General features: G+C 42.6%; 1 protein-coding gene, 1 long non-coding RNA gene and 1 pseudogene across 3 annotated transcripts; 2 read left to right on the top strand and 1 right to left on the bottom strand.

The window, feature by feature from the left end:
• Positions 1-462: 462 nt before the first annotated feature.
• Positions 463-7954, top strand: LOC144253260 (smad nuclear-interacting protein 1-like; annotated as a pseudogene).
• On the bottom strand, positions 7753-12415 carry LOC144253261 (uncharacterized). Its single transcript, XR_013343248.1, has 3 exons — positions 12311-12415; positions 12088-12149; positions 7753-7821 (listed from the first exon to the last, which is right to left on the bottom strand). It is a non-coding gene; the product is annotated as an uncharacterized LOC144253261 (long non-coding RNA).
• A 1274-nt stretch (positions 12416-13689) lies between these two features.
• Positions 13690-23766, top strand: Cfap298 (cilia and flagella associated protein 298). 2 transcript variants are annotated; one of them, XM_026393543.2, is made up of 7 exons: positions 13690-14119; positions 16220-16387; positions 18246-18313; positions 21338-21496; positions 22250-22381; positions 23094-23189; positions 23442-23766. In XM_026393543.2, the coding sequence occupies exons 1-7, from the start codon at positions 13981-13983 to the stop codon at positions 23550-23552; spliced, it is 873 nt and encodes a 290-aa protein (XP_026249328.1). In that variant the 5' UTR covers positions 13690-13980; the 3' UTR covers positions 23553-23766. The 2 variants fall into 2 exon arrangements, with proteins under 2 accessions (XP_026249328.1, XP_026249329.1); XM_026393544.1 differs by lacking the exons at positions 13690-14119; positions 18246-18313 and having other exon boundaries at positions 16226-16387.
• Positions 23767-25149: the final 1383 nt, after the last annotated feature.

Here is a 25149-nt window from a genome sequence, read left to right as displayed (position 1 = left end):
AGCAATGTATGTGAGATTCAGTTTCTCCACATCCTTTCCCTACTGGCTACTATCACTGTTTTTTGTTGTTGTTGTTTTTACTGTAGACACTCTAGAAATGGAATTTCATTGTGGTTTAATTTCCATTTCCCAAGCAGCTAGTGATGTTAAATATCCTTTCAAGTGCTTATTTGCCCTTTTATATCATCTTTAGTAAATGTCTAAGTGGATTTTTTTACTGTTGAGTTTTGAAGTTTTTCTGTATACTCTAGATGCAACGTATCCTTTGGCATGTGGTTTTCGACTATTTCTCCAGTCTGCAACTTACTTTTCATCCTTTTCACAGGATCCACAGTCAGATCTTGAGCTCTACAATGATAAACAAACTCAGGAGAAGCTGGTATATAAGTCAAAATGCCCATTTCCTTCAGGGAGAAGAGCTTAACGGACCTATTTTTTCTTTCGCTCAACCAAACTCGCAGAATGAAGGAGGTGAAGAGCGAGAGGGAGCGAGGAAGCCGGCGAAGGCACCGGGATGGGGACGTGGTGGCGGCAGCGACCGTGGTGGTGAGGCTGGTGGGGGGCAGGAGCGCCTCCAATCCACGGAGAAGTTCGGACTTCTCCGGCCGCAGCCCGGCCACCGTGGGAACCGAGCCCGAGGAGTTAGCCAGTCCCCAGCCAAAAAGAAAAACAAGTCTTCAGGGAGAAGAAGCAAGTCTCCTGGGAATAAGAGAAGCCGAAGTCCTCGTCACTCAACAGTCAGAGTGAAGCAGGAGCGGGAGGGTCGTCCCCGGAGAGGACGGGAGGATGTGCAGCATGGTGAATCATAGAACAGGAACACAGGAGAGCTAGGGACAGTGACCGGAGAAGTTCTGATGAGAGGCCTGGGAGCGGGCAGGCCTCTGGACGGGATGGGGACAGCCCAAACCTGCAGGCTCAGGAGGAAGAGCGGGAGTTTTTTTTTTTTTTTTTTTCAGAGTAGAAATTAGAAATTTATTAAAGGACAGAAGAAAAGACTTCTCCCGGAGGAAGAAGGGGACCCAAAAGGTGGAATCCAGTTAGCGGGCAATGTGTTCCCCTTTTTATAGGTTTGGTGATGGAATGTAGGTGGGAAGGGTTTGGGACAAAGGAGTAATCTGGTCATTTCCGAGTAAAGTTTGCTGTTCATTAGCACTTCTTTGGGATGAGCTATCTCCAGATCTGTTGGGGGCTGTATCCTGGGCTTCATTAACATTTCTTTGGGATGGGCTGTCTTCGAATCTGTTGGGGGATGTTCATTAACATTTCTTCCAGGTGGACTTTGGCTTAGGGCCTTTTCGGAACTTTATTAACACTCCATGAGTTGTCCTGTTTTCCCTGAGTCATTCCCAGCATGGCCTCCATTTTAGATTTCACTCATATTAGACCCGATTTACCTAACTACACTGACTACCTAACTTTAAATCTGGCTTCATTCCCCCCTCTAATTTGGGAAGCTCCTTACTGCTGTAAGGAATGGGGGCGAAGATCTTTCTGGCTTCTTCAGGCTGACAAAAGGGGCGATGTTGGGGCAAGCAGTTTGGAGTCCCCTTTTAAAAAACGGGTCTATCTAGTGGTCCATGATAGGCTGGAGGGCCATTTGAGTGATGGGCGGTCTATAAGAGAAACAAGAATTCATTAATATTGGAACCATATTAATGCAGCAATAAATACCACAGCACAGGAATATGCCAATAAGTATGATACCAAAGACAGAGACTAACAATGTTTCCCACCAGGAAGTACCAGAGAACCAGAAGCTAAGATATTGATTCCATGACAAAGTTGCTGAGGACATGGCTTTTATCTGAGTATGTAAATCCTTAAGGATATTTGTCACATTGCCAGAATTGTCAGGGATATAAACACAACAACTAACATCTAGGGTTACAGATATCTTTTCCTTAAGACATAGTCTAATAATTTAATGTCATCTGATTCTGTAAAATCCTTTTATTAGTATGACCTCTGTGTATAATAGAGAAATCTTTAATTCTGTTACTTAGGGCTGGATACTCATACTAGCAAATACTAAGCCTACCTGTGTAGGTTAGGAATATCTGTGGGCCTTAAAGTAAAACTACTCTAACAGTCCCTTTGACAGTTATCAGGCATTTCTGTCTAAGAATCTCTTTTGTAGCCTTCAGTCTACTTATTTATGGAAGTTACATTTAACTATTATTATCATTTAAAATGTGCAGGAATAGCTGTGTTTTGGCTCTTTAACTGTCTTTGCTAAGTGTTTAAGATGAAGTAAGTCAAACTGACTTCTGTTACTACCTATTTAACAGTCAGCTGAATTTCTCCTGGGAGTCCTCGGGAACTTCACAGCAGCTTCTCAGTTCTGCTAGTGCCATTTGCGCTAGGATGGGTTCAGGCCTTGCTTGACCATGTGGCTTCCCTCAGAAGCATCAGGGATGTCTCCCTCTTTGATGAACCTCCTCTTTACAGCAAATGCACTGATTGGCTTTCTGTCCTCCACTGGTCTCATTAATCTCCCTGATTGGGAGGTTATGTGGCCTAGAGTTGCAGAGCTCTTTGGAGAAGTACCCTATCCCTGATTCAGACTGACTCAGAGGGCAAGAGCCAAATATTGGTTTTCTTGGCCCTTTAATTTAACTTTAATTTTAAAACTTAATCTTAAACATCCAGCAAATAAGTTTCAACAGCCTTATACTAAGTACTGGGCTTTAGTACCTATCTCTCTATCCTGTAGGTGATAACTCCTTATCTTAAGTTAACCCAGGTTGTGAGTTCTTAAAGCAGTACCTCTTTAAAACATTAACAGGCAATCCTTAGACCATCTAAAAGCAAACTACAAAACAAAACTAACTAGGATAAAAACATATTTAGTTTACGTAATAGCTACCTTGAATTCTGGCAAAGTTATACATTATAATCCCCTGTTTGAGGTCCTGGCAATCGTGACAAAAACCAACTTTTGGACACAACCTTAAATGCACTGAAATCTAGCCTACTTCTTTCATAGTCACTTTCACATGAAATGGGACATAGAGCCTTATCTCAAGTAAGGTGGGGCCCTTCATAAGTCTTAAATGCTATAGTTCTGAAGCTGATCTTTGCTTTTTGGACATCATTTTACAAAGCCTACATAAATTGTTGTGAACTTGAGCAAACATAACATAATATCACATCTAAAACAAGAATTAAAGAAAGGCTGAAAGCTTTTAACCTTTTGTAGAAAAGTAGCAAAGTACTTTTGTGTTTTACAATAAAACCTTTACATAGATTAGGCTCTCATTAACTTAAAAATACATTTAAATTGTATCTCAGTGTAAAAAGTAACATGGAACTTTACATAACTTATTGATAACAAGTTTAGTTATAGAACACAAATGATCCAACATGTTTCTTTTAAGCTTAAAATTAGCATACAATTTTAGAACACCAGTTTGATATAATGTTCTTTCTAAAGCTTCTACCTTACAGACTTGTATACCTGGAATATATGAACACAAAAATGGCACCAATTACATTGATGTTCTTATATTAACCAAGTTTAGCTTTTAAAGAAATAACATAGCACAATTCTCTAAAACAGCACTTGTTTAACCAGCTGTTTAATTTCTTTAAGATTATTTGCTCAAAAACTTACAACTTGCATAGACCTTCTTTGTATCACTTACTTAAACCCTCTTAATTACTTAATCATATAGACTCTTATCCAGAAACACTTTCCCTCTATTAAATCCATACCTAGAACCTTCTAGTTTTTTTTTTTTTATCTGTTAACCTCCTTCTGTTCATATTTTGAAACAATACCTGTAAACTTTTGAATCTAAACAGATTACTTCATAGACATCAACATTTTATTAGGGCCTTTTTGAACACCTAGAAAAAACTTATAAGCTTAATTTAAGACCTCCTTTTTTATCTATTTACCAAATTTAAATTGAGCCATGTGAATCAAAGATATTTGGATCCATTTTTAATTTTTTTATGAGCGCTCCTCATCTGTCATTTGTCTGTCAATCACTGCATGATATATGGGCATACACATACAGACATATCGACATACAACACGTAACACAAGTGTAACACATAACACGATGGTGAAGGCCTTGTAGATTTCTCAGGTGAAATCTCATTGCAATGTTTTTTTTTTTAAAAAATCCAGTTGATCAAAAATAGAACTTACCAGAAAAACATTAACTTGTCTGTAGGAACAAAATCATGAGCTCAAAAAAACATAGAATCTAAGAAAAGGCAAAAGTCCTAGAAAAATTGACTGGCCAGTAATTAGTAAATGCCATACAATTTACTTCTTGATTTGGTCTAGTTTGAGTTTAGGTAAAAAAGACACTTTTACCCCTTTTTTTTTTTACTTGGGCCTGAGCTCCAAGTTGCTTCTGTTTGCATACCAACTTAAGTCCTGGCTGAGGTCTGGAAGGACCTGGGGAAACTGGAATTCTGACCAGAAACCACATGCCTGAGGCACTTTAACCATAAGTCACAATTTATCTTCCTATGTTAGAAAAACTTGCTCACACAACTGGAAATAGGATCCTTCTTGATAATATAAAAGCCACTATCAGAAGAAGTTCCTTCAGGATCATTAAGCTACTTTCTTTCTGAAGTTCCTAAAGTAGTATTAAGTTACATTAAATCACCTGGAAAAAATCCACACACTACCATGTATATCTAAATTAAGTTTTGAAAATTCCCAAGATTGTTGCTAATTAATGTCATTTCAATAAGCCAGATCAACGTTTTAATTCAACACTTTTTCCTAAATCTTACACACAGAGAGAAACAGATACCAAATCATAATTTACTATCCTTGCCTAAATCAATGCACTGTATACCTAGTGAAATCTCCTTAGGCTACCCAGTTCAAAAATTGATGAAAAAATAAAACTGAATGATTGGGAGTTATTTGCTAACTTGGAAGTAGAGTTCTTTTAATTTTCCATCCTAAGTATTTAAGTTCTCTGGCATGAATTATCTGACGTCACAAACTAAACAGTTACTTAACCCTAACTTTTAACTGTAAGATTATGCAATGCTTCAAACTCATTTAGATACCAGATGAAATATCATTTAGACACACATTTAACCTAGATTATCCCCAAGAAACAATCTATAATAACCTTTAAAATAGACCAGATAAGAAAATACCTCTCTAGGTTTTGAACTTCCATTTAATTATGACTCCTATCAGTGGCACCTTAGATTTCCCATGAGTGGACCAGATGTTCTCACATAGGGGCAACTATAAGTGTAAAATCAAGGGTCTCAGTGTGACTGACTTTACTGCATTTGGGTGGAGTAATCCTTACAGTGTAGAGAAAGAATGAGAAAATTTCCCCAAAGCGAAAAAGGCTCTGGCAGCTGCTGGGAATTCCTCAGTTTCCCTTTCACTTGCAAGATTAGCTCCTTTGGATAGATCCAATCCTAGGCAATCTGCATATCTCCTAACCTTCCAGTAGAGTCAGTTTTTATCTGCCTTAGGTCTTGAAGGGGGAAGGGTGTATGTACTTTGATCAGCCCAAATTTTCTGATTCTTTTCCTCAGTGAGTCCAAGATATCATAGCTAAGTATCACTTTTTGGTGATGGGCTATTGTAGGGCACTAAAAGTTTCTGTCTTTTGAGGTTCTGAATGATCTTCAATAAACCCTTTTTTGCCTCTGGGCGTAAGGGGTATTGTCTCTGATGTGGAAAGACAGAAGGGTCTTTTAAAACTATTTTGATAGGAACTGCACTTTTTGCCCGTCCAATTTTGTCTTCAGTAGCCCACACTTCAGGGTTTATATCACATTCTAATAAAGGCAGACATAATGGTCCTCTTGGTCTTAAATTCAGTTTGAAGTTTTGAAAGTATGTCTCTTCCCAATAAGGGGCTAGGACATTCTGGGACTATCAGAAATGCATGAGAAAACATCACCCCGTCCCACTCACAACTCAGTGGGGGAGTAAGCCTTCTGGTAAAAGGCCGTCCAGACACCCCTTGTACGAAAGAGGTCCAGGATAAGAGGTGAGCACAAGGAAGTTGACCTTTTGGCTCCCTACGAAGAAGCATGCCCAGGGCTCACATGCGGTGATAGGAGTCACGGGAGCCAAGGTTGAGCTTGGGCCCCATCGTCAGGCATGTGTAGAAGGATCTGACTTCAAGGACTTACGTCCCTGGGGACAGTCATTCTTCCAGTGATTGCCTTGACATTTAGGGCAGGGCCGTGGAGGCGGACGCTTGGCCTTTGGGCAATTCCGTTTGAAATGTCCTTCCTCTCCACATTGGAAACAAGTCCCTCTTGTGGATTGAGGAGCATTTCGTCCTCCTGCACCCTGGGAGCTTACTCCTCTGCTAGCAAATACCAGCGTTTCAGTTTTTTTTTTGTCTCTAAGCTCTTTCTCCCTTTTTTTCCTCTATATCTCTATTGTAGAAAACCAAAGTAGCAATTTGGAGGATGTTATCTAGAGATTGATCAGGGCCACATGCCAATTTTTGTAACTTCCTCCGGATGTCTGGGGCTGACTGAGTGATAAATTTGTCCTTTAAAAGTAGTTGGCCCTCTGTGGATTCAGGATCCACGGTGGTATGTTTTTTTATTGCCTCTTTGAGTTTCTCCATGAAAAGAGCAGGGCTTTCCTGGGGGCCCTGAATAATTTCTGAAATATTAGAATAGTTAATGGGCCTTTGTTTGATTCTCCTAAGGGCTTCAAGGATCAATACCTGAAAATATCTAATTTTCCAAGCGTCTTGCTCATCATTTGGGTCCCACTCAGGATCATTTCTGGGAACTGCCTGTGCTCCAGTTGGGTAATTAGGTTTTATGGCAGATACCATGGCTAAGTCTACTTTACACTGTTGGCATAATTTAGGATTTTCCCTTAGAGCAAAGAAAACCTGAACATGGCACCTCACACCATTTTTCTTTCTTTTTGCAAAATTTATCAAGTTGTAAAATAGTATTAAAATTGATACTTCCCTCTGGTGGCCAGGTTTTTCCATCAGGGAGTTTGTATTGAGGCCAGACCTGGCGGCAGAAGAAAATGAGGCGCTTTTTCTTGAGTGTTTGAGGGTCAAATTTATCCCAATTTTTCAATACGCAGGCAAGTGGCGTACCTGACGTATTAGAGAGTGAGGCTCCCATCTCGGTGTAGAATCTCGGTATGGGACCTCCAATATGTTACCGCTGTTGACCGGTGACGAGTTCTTGCTCCCCGATGTTGAAGAATAACACCAAAGAAGCACGCCGAGGCAAGGCCAGAGTAGAAATTAGAAATTTATTAAAGGACAGAAGAAAAGACTTCTCCCGGAGGAAGAAGGGGACCCAAAAGGTGGAATCCCAAGAGCGGGAGTTTTATGATGCCAGGCGCCGGGAGCATCGCCAGAAGAAGGAAACCAGTGGCGGTGCTAATGAGGCTCAGGAGGTGATTCCTCCACCTGGTGGCGATAATAAAGACAAAGAGGTGCCTGCTGAAGAAAAACCAAGCTGTGAACTTTCTGGTGCACTTCTTGAGGACACCAACACTTTCCGGGGTGTAGTCATTAAATACAGCGAGCCCCCAGAAGCTCGTATCCCCCCCCAAAAACGATGGCGTCTCTACCCCTTTAAAAATGATGAGGTACTTCCAGCCATGTATATCCATCGACAGAGTGCCTACCTTTTGGCATTGCAGACATGCCAATTGATCATCCCTCGTGTTCAAAGCCACATGCAGTCTTTCAGTATCGGCTTGTGGAATACACCCGTGCTGGTGGCACAATTGGCCGAAGGGTGAAGCCCTACATCATTGACCTTGGCTCAGGCAATGGAACCTTCTTGAACAACAAGCGCATTGAGCCACAGAGATGTTATGAACTGAAAGAAAAGGACGTTGCTTAAATTTGGATTCAGCAGCAGAGAGTATGTCTTGCTTCATGAGTCATCAGATACCTCTGAACTAGACAGAAAGGAAGATGAGGATGAGGAGGAAATAGTATCTGACAGCTAGCAAACTTAACCAAACCATTGAGACATTTTTCCTTCTTGGAAGACTTTAGGATTGCCTCAAAGAGCACGGTGGTGCTCTCTGTAATGCCTTTTATTGCCTTAAGTCTTTCCTGTGTTGCTGACCAGCTTATTTTACAGTGTAAGAACACTGACTTAGGTTTTGTTGAACTTTTTTCTGTGCACATCAGCCACGTGTCTCTGCCATTTGTTTTCAGAAGAGTCTCACCGATTACAACACGTTGTTTTAGTAGAAGTATTGTGGCTTTAGTTGGTGCTTTCAGAACTGCTGCCTGGGAAACTAACCCTTATTTGAAGGGGAGTCATGGCTTGTTCTCTTTGTATAGTTACTTTATTATTTATTTAGTTGTTAAGCTTTGTGGACCAGGAGTTTTTGTTTGGGGGCAAACCTTTAAACACAATCTTAATAAGCTTTGGTTGTCACCAAAACAGCCTCCACCAAAGCTTTGACCTGGTTGAGCTCTTGAGTCATAGAAGTTGATTTTGCACTTAGCTTTTTTGGGGGGTGGGAGAGGAGGGGGTTTACCGAGTGACCTCATTAGTGACTGTTTAACTTAAACAGATGCTTTATGGCACCTGCTTAAGTACATGACTGTACAGGAAGATCATGGCTATTACCAACGGGTGCTGATTTAATATCATGAGAGGCTGAAATGCATTGTGGATCTGTTTCTTAAGAGAAAATTCCTGATTTCTTTATAGAACATGTATATAACAATTTTGATCATCTTGTCTGTTCTAAAGTTTGCCTTTTTTTCAAATGTTATTTCCCTTTTTTTTCCCCTTTGAGTAATAACACTGTTGCTAATGTGGCAGGATCCTTATTCTAACAACATGCATATATGTCTAAAGGAGATTGTGTAGCTTACATGTTTCTACACATTTCATCCTTAAAAAAATTGTTCAAAGGTTATATTTACCATCCAAGTCTGGAAATCAAGGGGACTGTCCAGTTTCCAAATTTTCTACCAGAGGACTATGTGTAAGTAGGAAAGAAGTCTTTAACTACTTACATATAGTTTGTGTGTGTGTGTATGTATGTATATACATATATCTATATCTATCTATCTATATATATACACAAATTGTGTTAAAGAGCTGTGTACCAATTTTCATAAGACAATGTTTTGTGATATAAATGTAATACCACATGATAGGCAAAGGCCTCCCTGCATTTGAAGAGCAGGTTTTTGTTTATATGTATTTTGGGGATAAAAAATAAAATTTGTAAATATAGCCACATTTCAAAGGGTAATACTTTCCTAGCATAGAGGGCTGTGTGTATATAGGTATGTTTGCTGCTGAAGGAGTCTTTGTATCCAGTGTTTTTAAGGTAAAAATAGGTAGTCTCTTGTTGAGTGCCACTGAGAGAGACCAGGAACTAGTGAAGAGAGGACCTACATCTGCCCTGGAATCCAGTCTTCAGATCACAGTGAGTGAATATTGGTTACCTTGAAGCAACAGTGCTTTTCTGAACTGGCAGTGAAGGGTTTTTGCATCCTAGAGTATTCAGAACTTAAGGCAGGTTAGGTGTAATTGGCCTTTCACACAGTGAAACACCATCTCTACCATTTCGTCCTCACGTGGTAGGGGTGCTGGGCAAAAGGAGATGCAGCTCACTCAGTGCTGCTCTTGACTCTCCTAGGTTGAAACTTAGGCTGCTGTTGAGTTAGATTCTCTTCTTTTCCACTGTTTTTACATTATGGTATCACATATGCAGGTGTACTCAGGGGTAAAGTTTGGCTAGAGCAGGGAGGGGCAGCTCTGACTAGTGTTTATTCAAAAGAAATTGAAAGATTCCCTTTGAAGAGTGACCACTTAATAAGGCCAATTAGATGAAAGGTAAGATTAAGGAAAACTACCGCAACCAAGGGAATGACAATTGCTACTTCACATCCCATGAATTTTACACTGGCCCCTACAATTGCTACTTAGTGCCATATGTCAGGTAATACATATGTGCATGTCTTAAAAGTAGATTCTGTTTTGATTAATTTTTCTCTTGGGGCTGGAATTGTGGCTCAGCGGTAGAGCGCACGCCTAGCAAGGGCGGGACCCGGAGTTCGATCCTCAGCACCACATAAAAATAAAAGCATTGTGTTGTGTCCATCTACACCTAAAAAATAAATATTAAAAAAATTTTTTTTCCTCTTGACCCAGATAGGTTTTCTTTCTGGGATTAGGGAGTAATCTGATAATCTTACTCCAGGGCCCCTTTATTTGGTGTTTGTTGCTAAAATTGCTCCTTGGTAGCCTTGAACTTGGCTTCAAAACACCTTCCTTGTGGGCACTGTGATAGGCTGCTTTGCCTACATTATTTAAAAAGAGGTCCCAATTATATAGTGAACTTCTGCTTTAGTGGAGGACTAACTTCCTAAATTAAGGTATTTTTCCCTTCCTTGCTGAATGTGGTGGCTCATACCTGAAAATACCAGTGACTAGGGAGGATGAGGCAGGAAGTTTGCAAGTTTGAGGACAGCCTCAGCAATTTTTCAAGGCCCCAAGCAATTTAGTGAGACCCTGTCTCAAAATAAAAAAGGGGTAGGGATATAGCTCAGAGATAAAGTGTCCCTGGTTTTACTCTCTATTCCTAAAGAAAAGAAAAACACTGTCTCCAGATCCTAGAAACTCCTGTTCATCGTGGCTATTTGCTGCTCCTTCATTCTTTCTCCTCTGGGGCTGGCTTTTCTGTGAATCATTGCTGTCAAAATCAAAACTACATGCAAAACAGCCCTTTGCTTCTGAGCCCCTCCCCCAAGTCTTCTGTGGTCATCCGCAATTCTGTGGAGGTATGAGACAAAATCTTCAGATTTTCCCCATTGGGCCTCTTATTTTCTTTTCCTCTCTAGTGCTTGGGATTGAGCCCAGGGACCTCTACCACTGAGCTATGTCCATAGGATCTCACTCATTAAGTTGCTAAGGCTGGCCTAGAACTTAATCCTACCTCAGCCCTCAAATTGCTGAGTTCATGGAAGTGTGCCATAGTGCCCAGCTCCCATCAGTCTTCTAGCAACTCTAACCCACTCACTCATTCTATTATTGACAAAGGATAGCTCATTAAGTGCCATTGGTGATGTAACTTTATATTACTTTATTGTGTGCTGGTGATAAGATGAAACAGAAGTAACCAAGATAATGATAAACTTTTAAGAAAAAATTTTAGCTTAGTTTTAAAGAACTTAGAACTTAAATATGTATTTCAGGTTGAGTATCCTTTGATATGTTGCACAGGTAGTTATATTTTTTAACATCCTTCCTGTTGTGAAAATGAGTTGTGGATCTGAGGAACAAAATGTCCTGTTAATTAGAGTCTAAATGTGGCACACAATGTCAGCAATGCCTATTTAAGAAATAATGTTCTGGTTATGTGAGTTTATATCAAGTGAAAAGGCTACTTGGTTTAAATTAAAATTATGGATCTTAAAAAAAATAAGTCAAAATGCCAATGCATTAATGTCAGAGAAACGTGTCTGATCAAGGATTAACAAAAGTCAGAAATGGGAACTCATACATTGTTGGTGAGAGGTTAAATTGGTCCATCAACTCTAGGGATTTAAGAATGTCAGGTGAAATTTATATCCCCTATTAACAAGAAATTTGACTTTTTGAGAAATCGGTACTGAGGAGCATGAGCTTCATCGTTTGTAATGGTGAAACTAGAAACAAACTAAACAACAACAGGGAATGGAATGGCATATTCCTATAGTGAAATAATACACAGCAGTGAAAATAAGTGAATGAAAATAACCCTCACTGTGGAGCAATAAAGCAAATTACAGGATAATACCATAAGACATCACTATGTAAAACTTAGAATAGCAGTTTACCTCTGGGGAGAGGGGAAGAAGGCAATAGGATTAGAGAAGGGTATAAAGCAACTGTCTAAGCTCTGGACTTTTCCTAAAAAGTTATTAACCATGTAAAAATTGCCTTTTTCTTCCTCACTGCCTGATATCCAGCAGCCATTATGAATGACCTATAAATTATCCAGACCAGAAAGTTCATCACTGATGAACTTATGATGGTCTGTAGCCCCCTCCATCGTGGGCTACGGAACCAGGGTGACTCGGGTGAATTGAAGCTAGCACAAACAGATCACACTGACACAGAAAGTACCTTTTTTCTTAGGGCGTTTCAGAAGGCTTCTCCACATCTAGCTGAAAAACACAGGAGGGAGGCTGGCAAGAGAGGGAGAGGGCATGTCCTGAAGCCTATTTATTGAGTGGAGTCCTTCAATACAACATTCCACCCAAAAAAGGTAAGGGGTAGTATTACAAAGGAACAAGAAGGCTGCCCACTCCCAAAGCCTTACTCCCTTGCCATTCCAGATGGGATCCACCTGTTTCTATGCTCTGGGAAACCAGTCTCCACATTTCCATCATTCAAGGCTAAGGGTTTTCGGCTCCTTATGTGGCAGTTCTCAACAATGGTCAAAGGATACCTTTGCCCTAAAAATGAACAGTACCTAAATACACAGAAAACTAATCACAAAGCACAAGGCCACAGCAAATGTCATCTTTTTTTTTTTTTCTTTGAATATTTGAACCCACTTGGCTAACAGGACTTCATCCTATTGCAGTCTGATCTCTGGGTGTTCAGAGAAGCAGACATGAATTAATCTTGCCACAGCCTAAGCGCTTAAAAGTGTCAGTGGCTCAGATCCCTCAGTTTATGTTGTTTTGAAGTCAGGTAACTGAGGTCAGTTATTCACGTATGGGGGACCTAAAGTTTGAGGTAACATGCTTCAGAAGGGGGAATTCATTCCAAATTCTCGCATTTGGGATCTGAAACCGCTCTTAAAAACCTCAAAACAAGGGCTGGGAATGTGGCTCAAGCGGTAGCGCACTCGCCTGGTAGGCGTGAGGCCCGGGTTCGATCCTCAGCACCACATACAAAGAAAGATGTTGTGTCCGCAGAAAACTAAAATAAATAGATAAATATTAAAAAAAAACCCTCAAAACAAAAACCACAAACTCCAAAACGTAGCAAACTACAGGTTTTGCATCATTACAAAGCCACATAGCAAGTGCATCCCGTTTAGACTTCTTTATACCTCTATTTTAATTTGCCTTGCGCTTTCATTTTTGTTTTCCTAGTCGTCGCACTAAATCTCCATGAGAGCCAAGACTCTGGATCCTCAGCTGTGTCGTAGGGCGCCAGGAAGAAACAGTGAGTACGCTGCTTGCCCTTCTGGTTAAGATGTGTTGGTCGACACCTAACTGGATATTTTTGGGAGGACTGCTCTGCAACAACCTTGTGGGCTACCGTAGACACATAAATCCGAATCAGCCTGCACAAATAAGTGCTGGCACTCGCCCACGTCCCCCGGAGCCTCGAAACCGGATCTACACAGACAGCTGGAAGCAAAGACTTAGAGCTCTACTCCAAACTTCCCCAGACCGGAAGCAGCGTGAGTCGTTTCCGGAAGTAAAGACTGCCAACGGCGGAAAAGACTGGGATTTGGGGCGACTATGGGGAAAGTGTTGCTAAACCTGGCCCCTCTGGTGCCCATCAGCCCACCCATTCCCGACCTAGCACCCCCTGCCTCGGCCCGCCCATTTCCCTGGGTGGAATCTTGGGCCCCTAGAGAATCGGCTGGCGGTCCGCCCTCCCCTCCAGCGACTTAGTCTGAGTTGCTGGAGCAACGTCCACTTCCGGGGTCGGTTCGCTCGAATTCCGCTCCCCCCTGCGGCCTGGGTCGGCGGCCCTTGCGTTCCGTGTGGTTTGTTGCTCAGGCAGCAGCTGCGCACGGAAGCGGATTGTCGGGTGTCCGGCACCCGGGTTTTCCTACACCGCTGACTTAGGGCTGGTTCGGACCGTGGTTGCTGCTGGCAACGTACACTTCCGGGAGCGAGTGCCGGCCCCAGCCCGTCGGACGCCCGAACCCGGGGTTCCAACCTCCACAGCGGTTAGGTCGCCGCTGCTCGCCGCAGGGGAAGACCTCGATCCAGCCTGCAGGTCGCCTGTCGCGGTCCTTTTCGTCCCCTCGGCGGGGCCTCCAGGGCCGCCATGGTTCTACTGCACGTGAAACGAGGCGACGAGAGCCAGTTCCTCCTGCAGGCGCCGGGAAGCGCGGAGCTGGAGGAGCTCACGGCGCAGGTGGCCCGGGTCTACAACGGGCGGCTCAAGGTGCAGCGTCTCTGCTCAGGTGCGGCCGGCGGGGCCGTGTGCGGGGACGGCAGAACCCGGGGCGGGCGCGGGCCGGGCGGGTGAGGACTGGGCGCCCTGGGATGGAAGGTGGGCTCCGGCGGGCCTCGGGGCGAGGAGCCAAGTCTGTGGGACACCGGGGCGAACCAAGGATCAACAACAACGAAAATACGAAGAACGTAGAGCGGGTCTGACACCACCGGCTCCGAGGGGCAGTGGATGAGGCCCTGGGTCCCACGTCCCAAGCCGGGATTCGGGGTGCTATGAATCAGTGGGGATAAAAGGGAGCCAGACCGGGCTGAAGAACAGGTGTGAGGGTGGAATGGTACCCGCTTGGGTTTACACACGGTGCTTGCCCTGTTTTGAGACCCTCGAGGTAAAGCAGTGTCTGCCTTGGGACGTCCTTGAGAGGGGAGAAGCTGTGAGCAAGTGCTTCCCGTCTCCTTGGAAGCAAGCGAGGTTCCCCTGTGCAGTGTGTGGTCACCCCCCTCCACTCTGGAGCACCAGTGACCAAGAGAAGGGAAGTGCCCCCATTTTTTATGGTGTCTCATCCGCATGCACGAGCTACTGGTGGATGTTGAACACTTGAAACATGGCTGATGCTACCAAGGAACTGAATTTTTAATTTTTCTCATTTTAATTAATTTTTAAAAGGCACATTTGTATGGTAGCTTCTACATTTAAGAGCACAGCTTAGACCTTAACGTGATTCTCTGGTATTATTATAATTATTATCATCATTATTGAATGTGTATGTAACTGTATATACATATAGGACAACTATGTAAAATTAATAAACTTGTGATCTAGTAATATCTAACTATATAAAATAGGTTATATGATTTATTAAAATACATAAATGTGTGATTTTTGCACCATTGGGAATTTTTTTGTGGAAGCATTTTTTTTATTGGTTGCTCAAAACATTACAATGATTTTGACATATCATATTTCATACATTTGATTCAAGTGGGATATGAATGCTTATTTTTACCACTTGTACAGATTGCAGGATCACATTGGTTATACATCCACATTTGTACATACTGCCATATTAGTGTCTGTTCATGTTTTTAGGAGCATGTTAGTTTCTGAATTAAACATGTGCTTCCAAAATAGGCTCAACATTATATTATTTTTAAATTAAAGCATATGAGAAGAAAAGGAACTCAATATATAAACTGAAAATGTGGTGCCGAATGTAAAAGTCATGTTGGTGTACTTAGAATCCAGTTGCCAGTGTCACCTGTGACTCCGCAGGCATCAGTGTTCTGCCTTAGGAAGAGGAGATTGACTAAAGAGATTGTCCCCCAGTTGCTGAGAATCTAGAAGGGGGAAAATAAAATTCAGTTACACCATTCATTCCATAGTATTATATCCTTACAGGTCACATGATATCTTGACAATCTTGTGGGAACACCTAGTTCCACTTACCTTCTTCACAGAAAGAGAGGAAGGGAAGGAGGAGAGAGGAAAAAAGCCAGGCAGTTTTACAAATTAATATGTAGACTGGTTGTGGGGTGAATGTATATGGATTAGGAAGAATATAAAGCTATGCATTTGGATAATGAACATAATAACTAAAACACCGAGGCCCATGTCTCTTATTTTCGAGAGGTGTAGTAAGCTGCTTTAAATCCTCTCCACTGATTTATTTAAATTATCTATGAAGCAATACAAGCCAGCCTCAGATGATAGAGCTGTAAGCCAAGGAAGACTGGAGGTCGATAACTGTCTTGCCTGCCTCACAAGGTCACACTTATGAGATCATCTGTGGGGACCCTTTGGGAAGATGGTAAAGCCCCAAATGCCTATGGAGGTTTTCCCTGACTTGAGTTCCAGGCAGCACAGCATGGGGCAAAGGTTTAGCACACAGAATCTGCAGCCAACTGCCTGGGACTGGGGGTGAGTGCTTGAGCTCTCTCTGTTTCCGTTGACTGAGCATGAATCAGTGACTTTGTCAAGGATCAGGGAGGGACAGGACTGGCACATAGTAAGTGGGCCAGATGGACTAGCTCTCTGACCTTCCATTTTTGTGTGGTTTGAAATGTTGTAGTGATGATTATGATATATATTGTCTTAACATTCCCTTCTCTTTAAGAAATGGAAGAATTAGCAGAACATGGCATATTTCTCCCTCCCAATATGCAAGGACTGACAGATGAGCAGATTGAAGAACTGAAATTAAAAGATGAATGGGGCGAAAAATGTATTCCCAGTGGAGGTTCAGTATTTAAAAAGGATGACATCGGACGAAGGAATGGACAAGGTAATTGGCCATTTCTGTATGCAGGCCTGAAATACCAGTGTATGAAAGCAGTCATTGAAGTTAAAAACAAAACTATTCATTCTGTACAAAGTTAGGAGAGAGTGCTTGGTGTGACTCCTTGGTAAGACTAATCCAGAATGATTTAGGTGGATAAGAAGGCTTCTGCCTTCTTGTGGTTACTAAATTGCCACTAGATTATAAGTGTATCAATGAACCATATGAAATAACCATTTCCATAGTTTAGAAATGGCTGAGTACTGGCAATTTTATATGGTTCAGTCCAGTAGTTTGGGGTAGGTGTTTATTGGAAATGTAACGAAGGTTGGGTGCTACCATTTGCAGATGTTGGGTTTGTTTAAAGGACATACCTCTGATGCAAAACACTTTAGTATGGGGCAGAACACTGAAGAAATCCTCCTTTTGGTGGATGATTGATAATGTGGGATTTAAAGGGGAAAAAGGGGTGAAAATCCTTTTTGATATCCCTTTTAACCTGTGTAAAAAGCTCCATTTTATTTATAATTGATCATTTAAGAAACACCTAAATATCTACTATGTCCCTAAAACACTATTAAGAGCAGAAGAGCCTGGTGTGGTATAGTGGCTCTAGAAGCTGAAATAGGAGAATCGTGTGTTAAAAGCCAACCTCAGCCACTTGGTGAGGCCATGTCTCAGAAAGGGCTGAGGATGTGGCTCAGTGGTTAAGTGCTCTGGGTGTAATTCCTGGTACCCAAAAAATAAAAGAGCAGAAGAATATATATAAAGTAGTATCCCTGCAGGGCCATTACAAGATCAAAAAAAAGTTTGTTTGTTTTTAATATTGAGGATAATAAGGAGTCCAAATATTGTTCTTTTATTTATTTATTCATTTATTTCTTGGTGCTGGGAATTGAACTCCCCAGGGCCTTGCACAATACAAAGCTGCTCTTATTCCTCAGCCCCATTTCCTTTGAATTTTCCTGGAAAATAGTTGGTTGTTTTCCATATCTTTTCATAACTAAACTCATTCTCAGTCTGGAGATATTCTTTGCTTTTTAGAAGAAATTACATCATCATCAACCAACAACAATATATATATATATATATGTATGTATATGACCAGTTAGCAGTTCATTATTCATCTTTAAACTAATACTGCCCTAAATTAACCATTTCTATTCTAATACTGGTTTGTATTTCTAATATTTTCAATGTGTAATTAATACTGTTATTAATTAAGTATATGGTTTCAACTTGCTCTATAACCCCTAGATTTATATACTCCATTTCCATGTCTTTTGCTCCTAAACTTTCAAGTTTTTTTTTTTCCCTTTTCTAAGAATCAGCAGATTATGGGCCATGTGCCACATGCAATCAGTTGCTTATTTATTTCATTTTTTATGCAGTGCTGGGGAATCAGGCCTCATGCATACTTCTGCTTTGCCACTGCCCTGCACCCCCAGCCCAGCTTTCCTATTTTTATAAGGTTTTACAGCCACCTGGTTCATTTAAATATTGTCTGTGGCTACTTTTGTGCTATTGTGGCAGAGTTGAGTAGCTGCACTGAAGCCTGAAAAGCTTAAAAGATTGACTGTCTGGCCTTACAAGAAGTTTGCTGGCCTTCTCTATGCAAGGATGGGTACTCCTACTCTTTGTAAATCTTTTTCACTTTATATATAGTACACTGCAGGCCTCTGTTGTCAAGATGGGATTATTACCTAATTCCCCACAGCTAGGCTTCCTGAATCCCTCCCCTACATTCCAGAGGCGCAGGCTCTCTCCTTGCACATGCTTCCTGACTCTCACAAGAGGTTCAGGAGAGTCCAGAGACTCTATATTTGATGGCTGTCTCTCTTCCTCTTCTTTTTTATTTTTATAGCTCCAAATGAAAAAATGAAGCAAGTTTTAAAGAAGACTATAGAAGAAGCCAAAGCAATAATATCTAAGGTCAGCTTTTTAAAATGATGCTCTAAAGCTAGTCTTTTGAAATACAGTTTCTAAAATGGTATCTTCTGGAATTACCTGTCAACCGAAGTTTTCTGTTGGTTTTTTAATTTTTGCCTTCCAGAAGCAAAAGAAACAAGCTTGTTTGGGGTAGGCCCTAGCTTTTCCTTTTTATAATTATGAAAGTTATCCAAAATCCTTCTAATTCTTACCAGGCAGACAAGTTTTTGTTGATCTGTGTGAAAATAGGTTCATATTTATAATACAAGTATGAATTAACTTAATCTGATTTTGTTTCTTTTACCTATGTGAAGAAGTTAAGAATAAGTACAGGGGGATTTGAGTATCATGGCCATAGAATAGCCCTGTGATTCTTGATTGATACAGTTTGTGTTTAATATAAATTAGTTTTTTGTAATTTTCTCAAATATTTATATAAATGTATTTTAAAGAAGGAGAGGCATAAATGATATCATTGATATGCAGGTAATGTGCATCTGGCAGAAAATAATTTAAAATAATTTTTAAGATACTTAAAGAAATGCCATTTTTACCTGTTGCATTTACTTTTAGTGGATGACGTTAGTTGCTGCCGCCTCATCTGCGGTTATCTTGATTTAACTGCTTTTTCTTGTACTCCTTCTGATTCACTTGGCAAAACTGTTACTTTAAATATTTCTGAGACTCTTGAAGCCCTTAACTAATCTTTCAAGAGCCTCAGGGAAGACTTTCTATTAATTTGGTAAAGGCTCTGTGAAGACTAACTGGAAAGGCCTTGGTTCCTTTGTTTGCGGCACTTCTTCTCTTTGCCTGTAGATTTACCAGGGTGCTTTTTCCTCGGCCCTCATTTTCCCTTAGTGTTTTGTCTCTTCTGCCAACTGCAGATTCCATCCCTCTTCAGCTAACTCTTGCACGTCTGTCCTCTGCCCCAGCATCTTCCTGAAATTGAAGCCCAAGTTTCCAGCCCAAGGTTCTGAGATGGCTGTACCTCAGTGTCCAGCAGCACTTCAAACTCAAATTTTCTAGGACTGAGCTCATTGTTTCCCTCACTCCTTTCCCCTCCATATTCTGTACCTAAGACTGAGCACACCACGCCAGCTTTTCTGTTTCGGTTAACAGAACCACCAGTGTTTTGGTTGACAGGCTGCAACCCTGTGTCTTCGGTGTGTCCCCATGTGCTTTACGTCCTATACTGCCTGCTCCTGAGATGCCTCTTAAGTCCACCTCCTTCCTTTGGTTCTACAGCCACCTCAAAGCTCCTGTAACCTTCTGCTTTCCGATACTAACTGGGTGTCCTATAATACATGTCAGTTCTGACACTCAACTATCCACAGTACAGACACCACAAGTTAAGAGCAAAACCCTTCAGTTCTGACACTACTGGAGTTAGTATCAGATCCCACAAGTTAGAGGGCAGGGTGACCACCATCACTCCTCCTACCTTCAGGCACCAGCTGCAAGTGGGTTCCCCATAGTACCCACACTTCTCTGTAACCTGGGTATAAATTTGGGGCTTCCCATTTCCTTACCCCAACTTAGTAATTTGTTAGAGTGACTCAACTCATTGAAAGCACTATATTCATGTTCACACATCCATTATAAAGGGTGCAACTCACAAATCGTCACGCAGAAGAGGAGCAGAGCTCCTGTGCTTTGTGCCCACGGAGTCTGTGTGTGTGTGACCAGAACATCAGTGTATCCACCAACCAGGAAGCCCCACTGAGCCTTTATGCCCAGAATTTTTATCAAGGTTTGACAGGCATGATTAAATCATTTGGCCACCTGATCAAGTTCAGTATAGCCACCCTCCCCTCCCTGGTAGTTGGGGCTCAGGGTGAGGCTGAAAGTTTCAGTCCTCTAATTATTAACTTGATCTTTCTGGCATGGCCAGCCCTTTCCTGGAAACCATCTTAGTCCATTTTTTTTTTGTTCCTATAACAAGATACCCGTGGCTGGGTACTTTACAAAGAAGTTTTATTTGCTTACAAGCTTGGTAGCTAAAAGTCCATTGTCAGATGATCCCATATGTTTGACTGTAAGACACACATACACCCCCCCACACACACACATGCATGCGTCGCTGTGTCACAACACAGCAGAGTGTGCAAAAGGGGCCATTCGAGTGGGATAGCCTCACTAACAATAGCCCACTTTTGCAAGAACTTAATCAGGATCCTATGAGCACTACATTAGTCCCTTCCAAGGATGGCATCCCTGTGACCTAATCACCTCCCACTGGGCCCCATCTCTTAACATTGCTTTGCCATGTGCAGCGCAGGTTTTCAGTGCTCACCATGGATCACTTTGTTAGCACAAACTTGGGTATTGGTGAAAGGGGCTTTGTTATAAATAACAAGAGACTCCTATCATTCAATTTGAAGCTCTGTGCTAAGAGCCAAGGGCAAAGCCAGATATGCCCTTTATTGTGTCACCCATTCCTCTGTAACTGGTCTCTCTCTAATTAGGTCCATTCTACCCACTTCAAGGTTAATCTCCCAAAATATCACTCCTTCCCAGAAGAGCCAGTCACTGCCCGTCACCTGGCAGAGTAAATCCAAACTCCTTGCTGGCTCCTACAGCCATACAAACAGCAGTCTGCCCAGCCCCGTCTCTCTTCTCCTGCCTTCCTGGGGCCAAGTGGGTTGGTACCTGCACTTCTCTGCTCTGTGTGTCCTGAAGCACCTGCTCACAGTTCCACCTTTCCAGTCCCCACATGTTTTAAGGCCCACGTAAGAGGCTTGTCCCCCTGCAGCCTTTCCTTACCCTCTCCCATCCATGCTGCTAGGTTTTGCCCTTTCTTCAAGCGCCACACTTCTCGCTGTGCTGCTCATAGTCTGCTGTCTGATCCAGGTCGCAGTGGATCTGGCTTAGTCCTCAGGTGGGTGGAAGTCACTTGAAGAGCAAGAACTGTGTGATTGCTGTTTGTTGTGCTGGCAGGATCTGGCAGGAGTCTTCTCCTGGAGCCTGAGCAACACTTACTGCGTGGACTGGCCAGGTTGTAGGTAACAGTGCCTCATCCACTTTCAGAAACAAGTGGAAGCCAGTGTCTGTGTCACCATGGAGATGGTCAAAGATGCCCTGGACCAGCTTCGAGGTGCAGTGATGATTGTTTACCCCATGGGGTTGCCGCCCTATGATCCCATCCGGATGGAATTTGAAAATAAAGAAGATCTGTCGGGAACTCAGGTATGGGTTCCTGGGCAGTCTGGAGGTGAGGTCATGTTCCCTCAAAGCCCTTCTGGCTTGGCTGTCCTCTTAAGGGAGCAGTTTTTGCTTCATGCTTCAGAGCAGTGTTCAGAATTCAGGAAAGGACCCTGAGAGGGTGGTAGTCAGAGATGAGGGATTCCATCCACATGTAGAGGATTTTTGAAGATCATTTCTATTTTCTTTGGCTGCTGGAAAGCCAGAAACCTAACTTGTGCTATTTCCACCCAAAGATATGGGCCTTTTTCCATGACATTTTGTGTTACAGCCTTACACCATGGCCAATGTTCTTTCCCCACTCTTATAGTCCATTTTCCTTTGAAATTTTCATTTATTCTTTTTAGGTAACATGTATCTTGCTAAGCCACCTTGAGTAGGTGGAATATGCAGAAACAGAGAAGCAGCCCCATATGCCTGTTTTTCCCTGGATTCCATGGTTTCCCCATGGCCATAGGTCCATCTAAGAAGGACCTGGTATTACAGATGAGGTTACTCCCCATTTACCACAGCAAGAAGGTAACTGAGTCTGAGCCTGATTGGAAACTTAACAGGGAAGATGCTAAAAACAGCGAGAACTCTGAGTGGGATGGAGGATGGGGTCCCCTGTGGGGAAAGGAGGATGCCAGAAGCTGTCCCCTGCTGGAAGGGCCACTGCCAGGCTCTGCACCCCTGGCAGGAGCCACACCTGTGGCTCATCCTCACACCTTTGAAGCCAGTTCTTCTGATTGACCCCAGGCAGGACTCAGTGTCATTAAAGAATCAGAGGCGCAACTGTGGTGGGCAGCCAAGGAGTTAAGAAGAACAAAGACGCTTTCAGACTATGTAGGGAAAAATGAAAAAACCAAAATTATTGTCAAGCTTCAACAAGTAAGTATCTTTGCTTTAACATACAAGTGTTTCTTATTTATGTTCAAACTGATAACAATATGTAGTACCTGAAAGATTTAAACTATTTGTACAAATACTTGAATCCTGTTGGCTTGTTCTTACAGGAAATATCTTTTCTGTGTACACCAATAAAAACTGGAAGAAAATGTGGCTTAATTGGCCATATCTGGAGTTTGTTAATTTGTAGGGAGGAGGTATGTGCCATGTTAATTTCAACCTAAAAAAGCAGGGCTGCAAGTCAATAAAAATGTGTTCTGAAATGTCATATCCAGCCTAGAGCACTTCTAAGTTTCCCAAGCCTCCAGTGCTCTGCAGAGGAAGAGGAAGAAGGGGTAGAGTCCTCTAAGGCTGTCACGTAGCTGTCCGCCTGTGGGGCTGTCTTGGTTTATGCATGCTCCTAAATCACAACTTTATGATGTTGGGAACAAAGCCCTCCACCGTGTCTGTCTCCCACCCCCATTGGGCCTGCAGTGGCTCTCTTGGGAGTGGCTGTGACAGGGACAGAATAGTGCAGTGCTGTCTCCAGAGCACAGGTACTGTGAAATCCAAGACACCCCATAATATTCACTTTGAATCATCAGATGTGGATGACTTTCAGATGGCAGAGGCCAAAATGTAAATTTGTCGCAATTTTCTGGATTGTTGATGCAAGAAGACTCCTTAGTCTACAATTTGCTTTCCTCTTTTTTAGAGGGGACAGGGAGCACCAGCCCGCGAACCTATTATTAGCAGTGAGGAGCAAAAGCAGCTGATGCTGTATTATCACAGGCGACAGGAGGAGCTCAAGGTAGCTGTTTGGTGGTGGGTTTTCAACAGAGCTGGGACCCAGGGCTTGCGCCCCATGCCTCACCTCAGGGCTAGGGGCAGGTGGGGCTGCAAGTTCTGTAGGATGTCGGGGAGGGACCTTCCTAGAGCTTCTGCCTCTCTCCAGGGATGTCCCCCAGGTTAGCTGGAAACGTCCTGCTCTGGGAGGGCAGGGAGAGGGGAGGTTGGCCACCTTCCTGAGATACCTTCCTGAGCAAGACATATTTATTTCCAGAAATTGGAAGAAAATGATGATGATACCTGTTTAAATTCTCCATGGGCAGATAACACTGCTTTGAAAAGACAGTTTCATGGGGTAAAGGACATAAAGTGGCGACCAAGATAAAGCTCACCAGTTGCTGAAGCTTTCAAAACTACTATCCCACCTTTCTTTTAGGCAAAATAATTACCATCTTTGATGAAAAATGTTGAAATTTCTACTTTCCTAGTTTTCACTCTGATTTTTAAAATAACAGTTATTCAAAGTTCTTAGAACTTAATAAATATATCCTCAAAAGAAAATGTGTAAAATTATTTTGTTTCAGGACAGCTATGAAGTGTCTTAGGGTTTTTTGATAAAATACTAATGACATGATTACAACATGATTTTTGTCTTCCTGGTTTCTTTATGTTCTAGTAAAAACTGCATTAGAGAAAATTCAAGAGTAGCTTTTCCTTCATAGCAGGTTCACCCACTCTGACATGGAGCTTGACTGTCGGTGACCACTAGAGGGCACCAGATCCATACTGTCCTGTGCATTTCTCCTCAATTGGTTGGAAACTGAAATCTCAGTCTGTAAGGCTTGGGTCTCACTCTGCCCAAGGGTCTAACTACAGCCATGCATCTCCAAACCTCCAAGATGAAGTTTGCTTCTGGCCAGTGCCTCTCTGCCCTTGTCTGCCAGGAGTAAAGGCCACCTGTGATGGCAGTTGGTAGCCAGGCTGGTCTGACCTAGGAATTTAAGATCCTTTATTCTCCTTCAGTAGATTTCAACAGAGTAGATCGGGTACTGAAAATATGTGCAGGTCCTGGTGAAGGGTGGCAGGGCTTCCTCCAGGCCCAGCCTCGGTTCTCAGTGTGCTAGGGGACCAATGGCATCAGGCTTAGGCAGCCACATTTTGCTTATTGACCATGGTGGAGTGTGTGGTTCACCCATCATCCTTTGATTTTAAATAGTCCAGCCTGTTGTGCCTATGAACTCTGACCCTTCAGCAAACTCTGACCCTGCAGCTGCTGTGGTGCTACTCGAACTACCTGTGTCAGCCAGGAGTGGCCTAGAAAACCACTTACGCTTGACCTCCAAGATGTGGTTCTCCTAGTTAGAAGGAACACATCTTGCCTGCCCCAAGGAAAAATGAGTTAGGAGGGCATTTCTCTATGCTGGCCTTCCTGTGCCCACTGCTCTCTCCTGCCTCAGTGCCCGAGCTCCTCACCATGGCCACAAAGAGGAGGTGTGGGGACAGTTTCCTAGTCCCATTGTGGGAATTCAACCACTTACCCCTCTACACATCTCCATGGGGCGGAGGAAGTAAAACTGGAGCTCAGCAGATTTGTCCAGACTACCCCAACCACCTGGAGGAGATGACCTGGGCTCCTGACAGAGGCTGCAGCAAAACTAAGCCCTGGACATGTTCATCCTCCCCTCTCCCCACCTCCTCCCTGCTCCCTTCCATCACCAAGTTGCTTTGGGTGGCTGCCTCAGAGCTGGCTTAGGAGTTAAGCTGCTTTCAAAATTGTTTCCTAAAGTGGGGTGTAGCTGGCTATGTGCCATGCTGTGTCTTCCTTTTTCTGGTCGTCAAGTTTTGTAAAACCAAATTTGCATCTCTCTTCTCTTTGATTACCGTTTTAAGTGTGTCTGCCTGAAAAGTTTTTGGCCTTAGGTGATATAAAAGTTTTCTGTAAAAATCTGTTTTTATTTGAGGAGCACTCTCTTTGCCAATGT

This window comes from Urocitellus parryii, chromosome 2 (assembly GCF_045843805.1).
Source record: "Urocitellus parryii isolate mUroPar1 chromosome 2, mUroPar1.hap1, whole genome shotgun sequence".
Lineage (NCBI taxonomy): Eukaryota > Metazoa > Chordata > Mammalia > Rodentia > Sciuridae > Urocitellus > Urocitellus parryii.
Note: the sequence above shows the minus strand (reverse complement) of the source record. Positions and strands in the feature narration are given on the sequence as shown.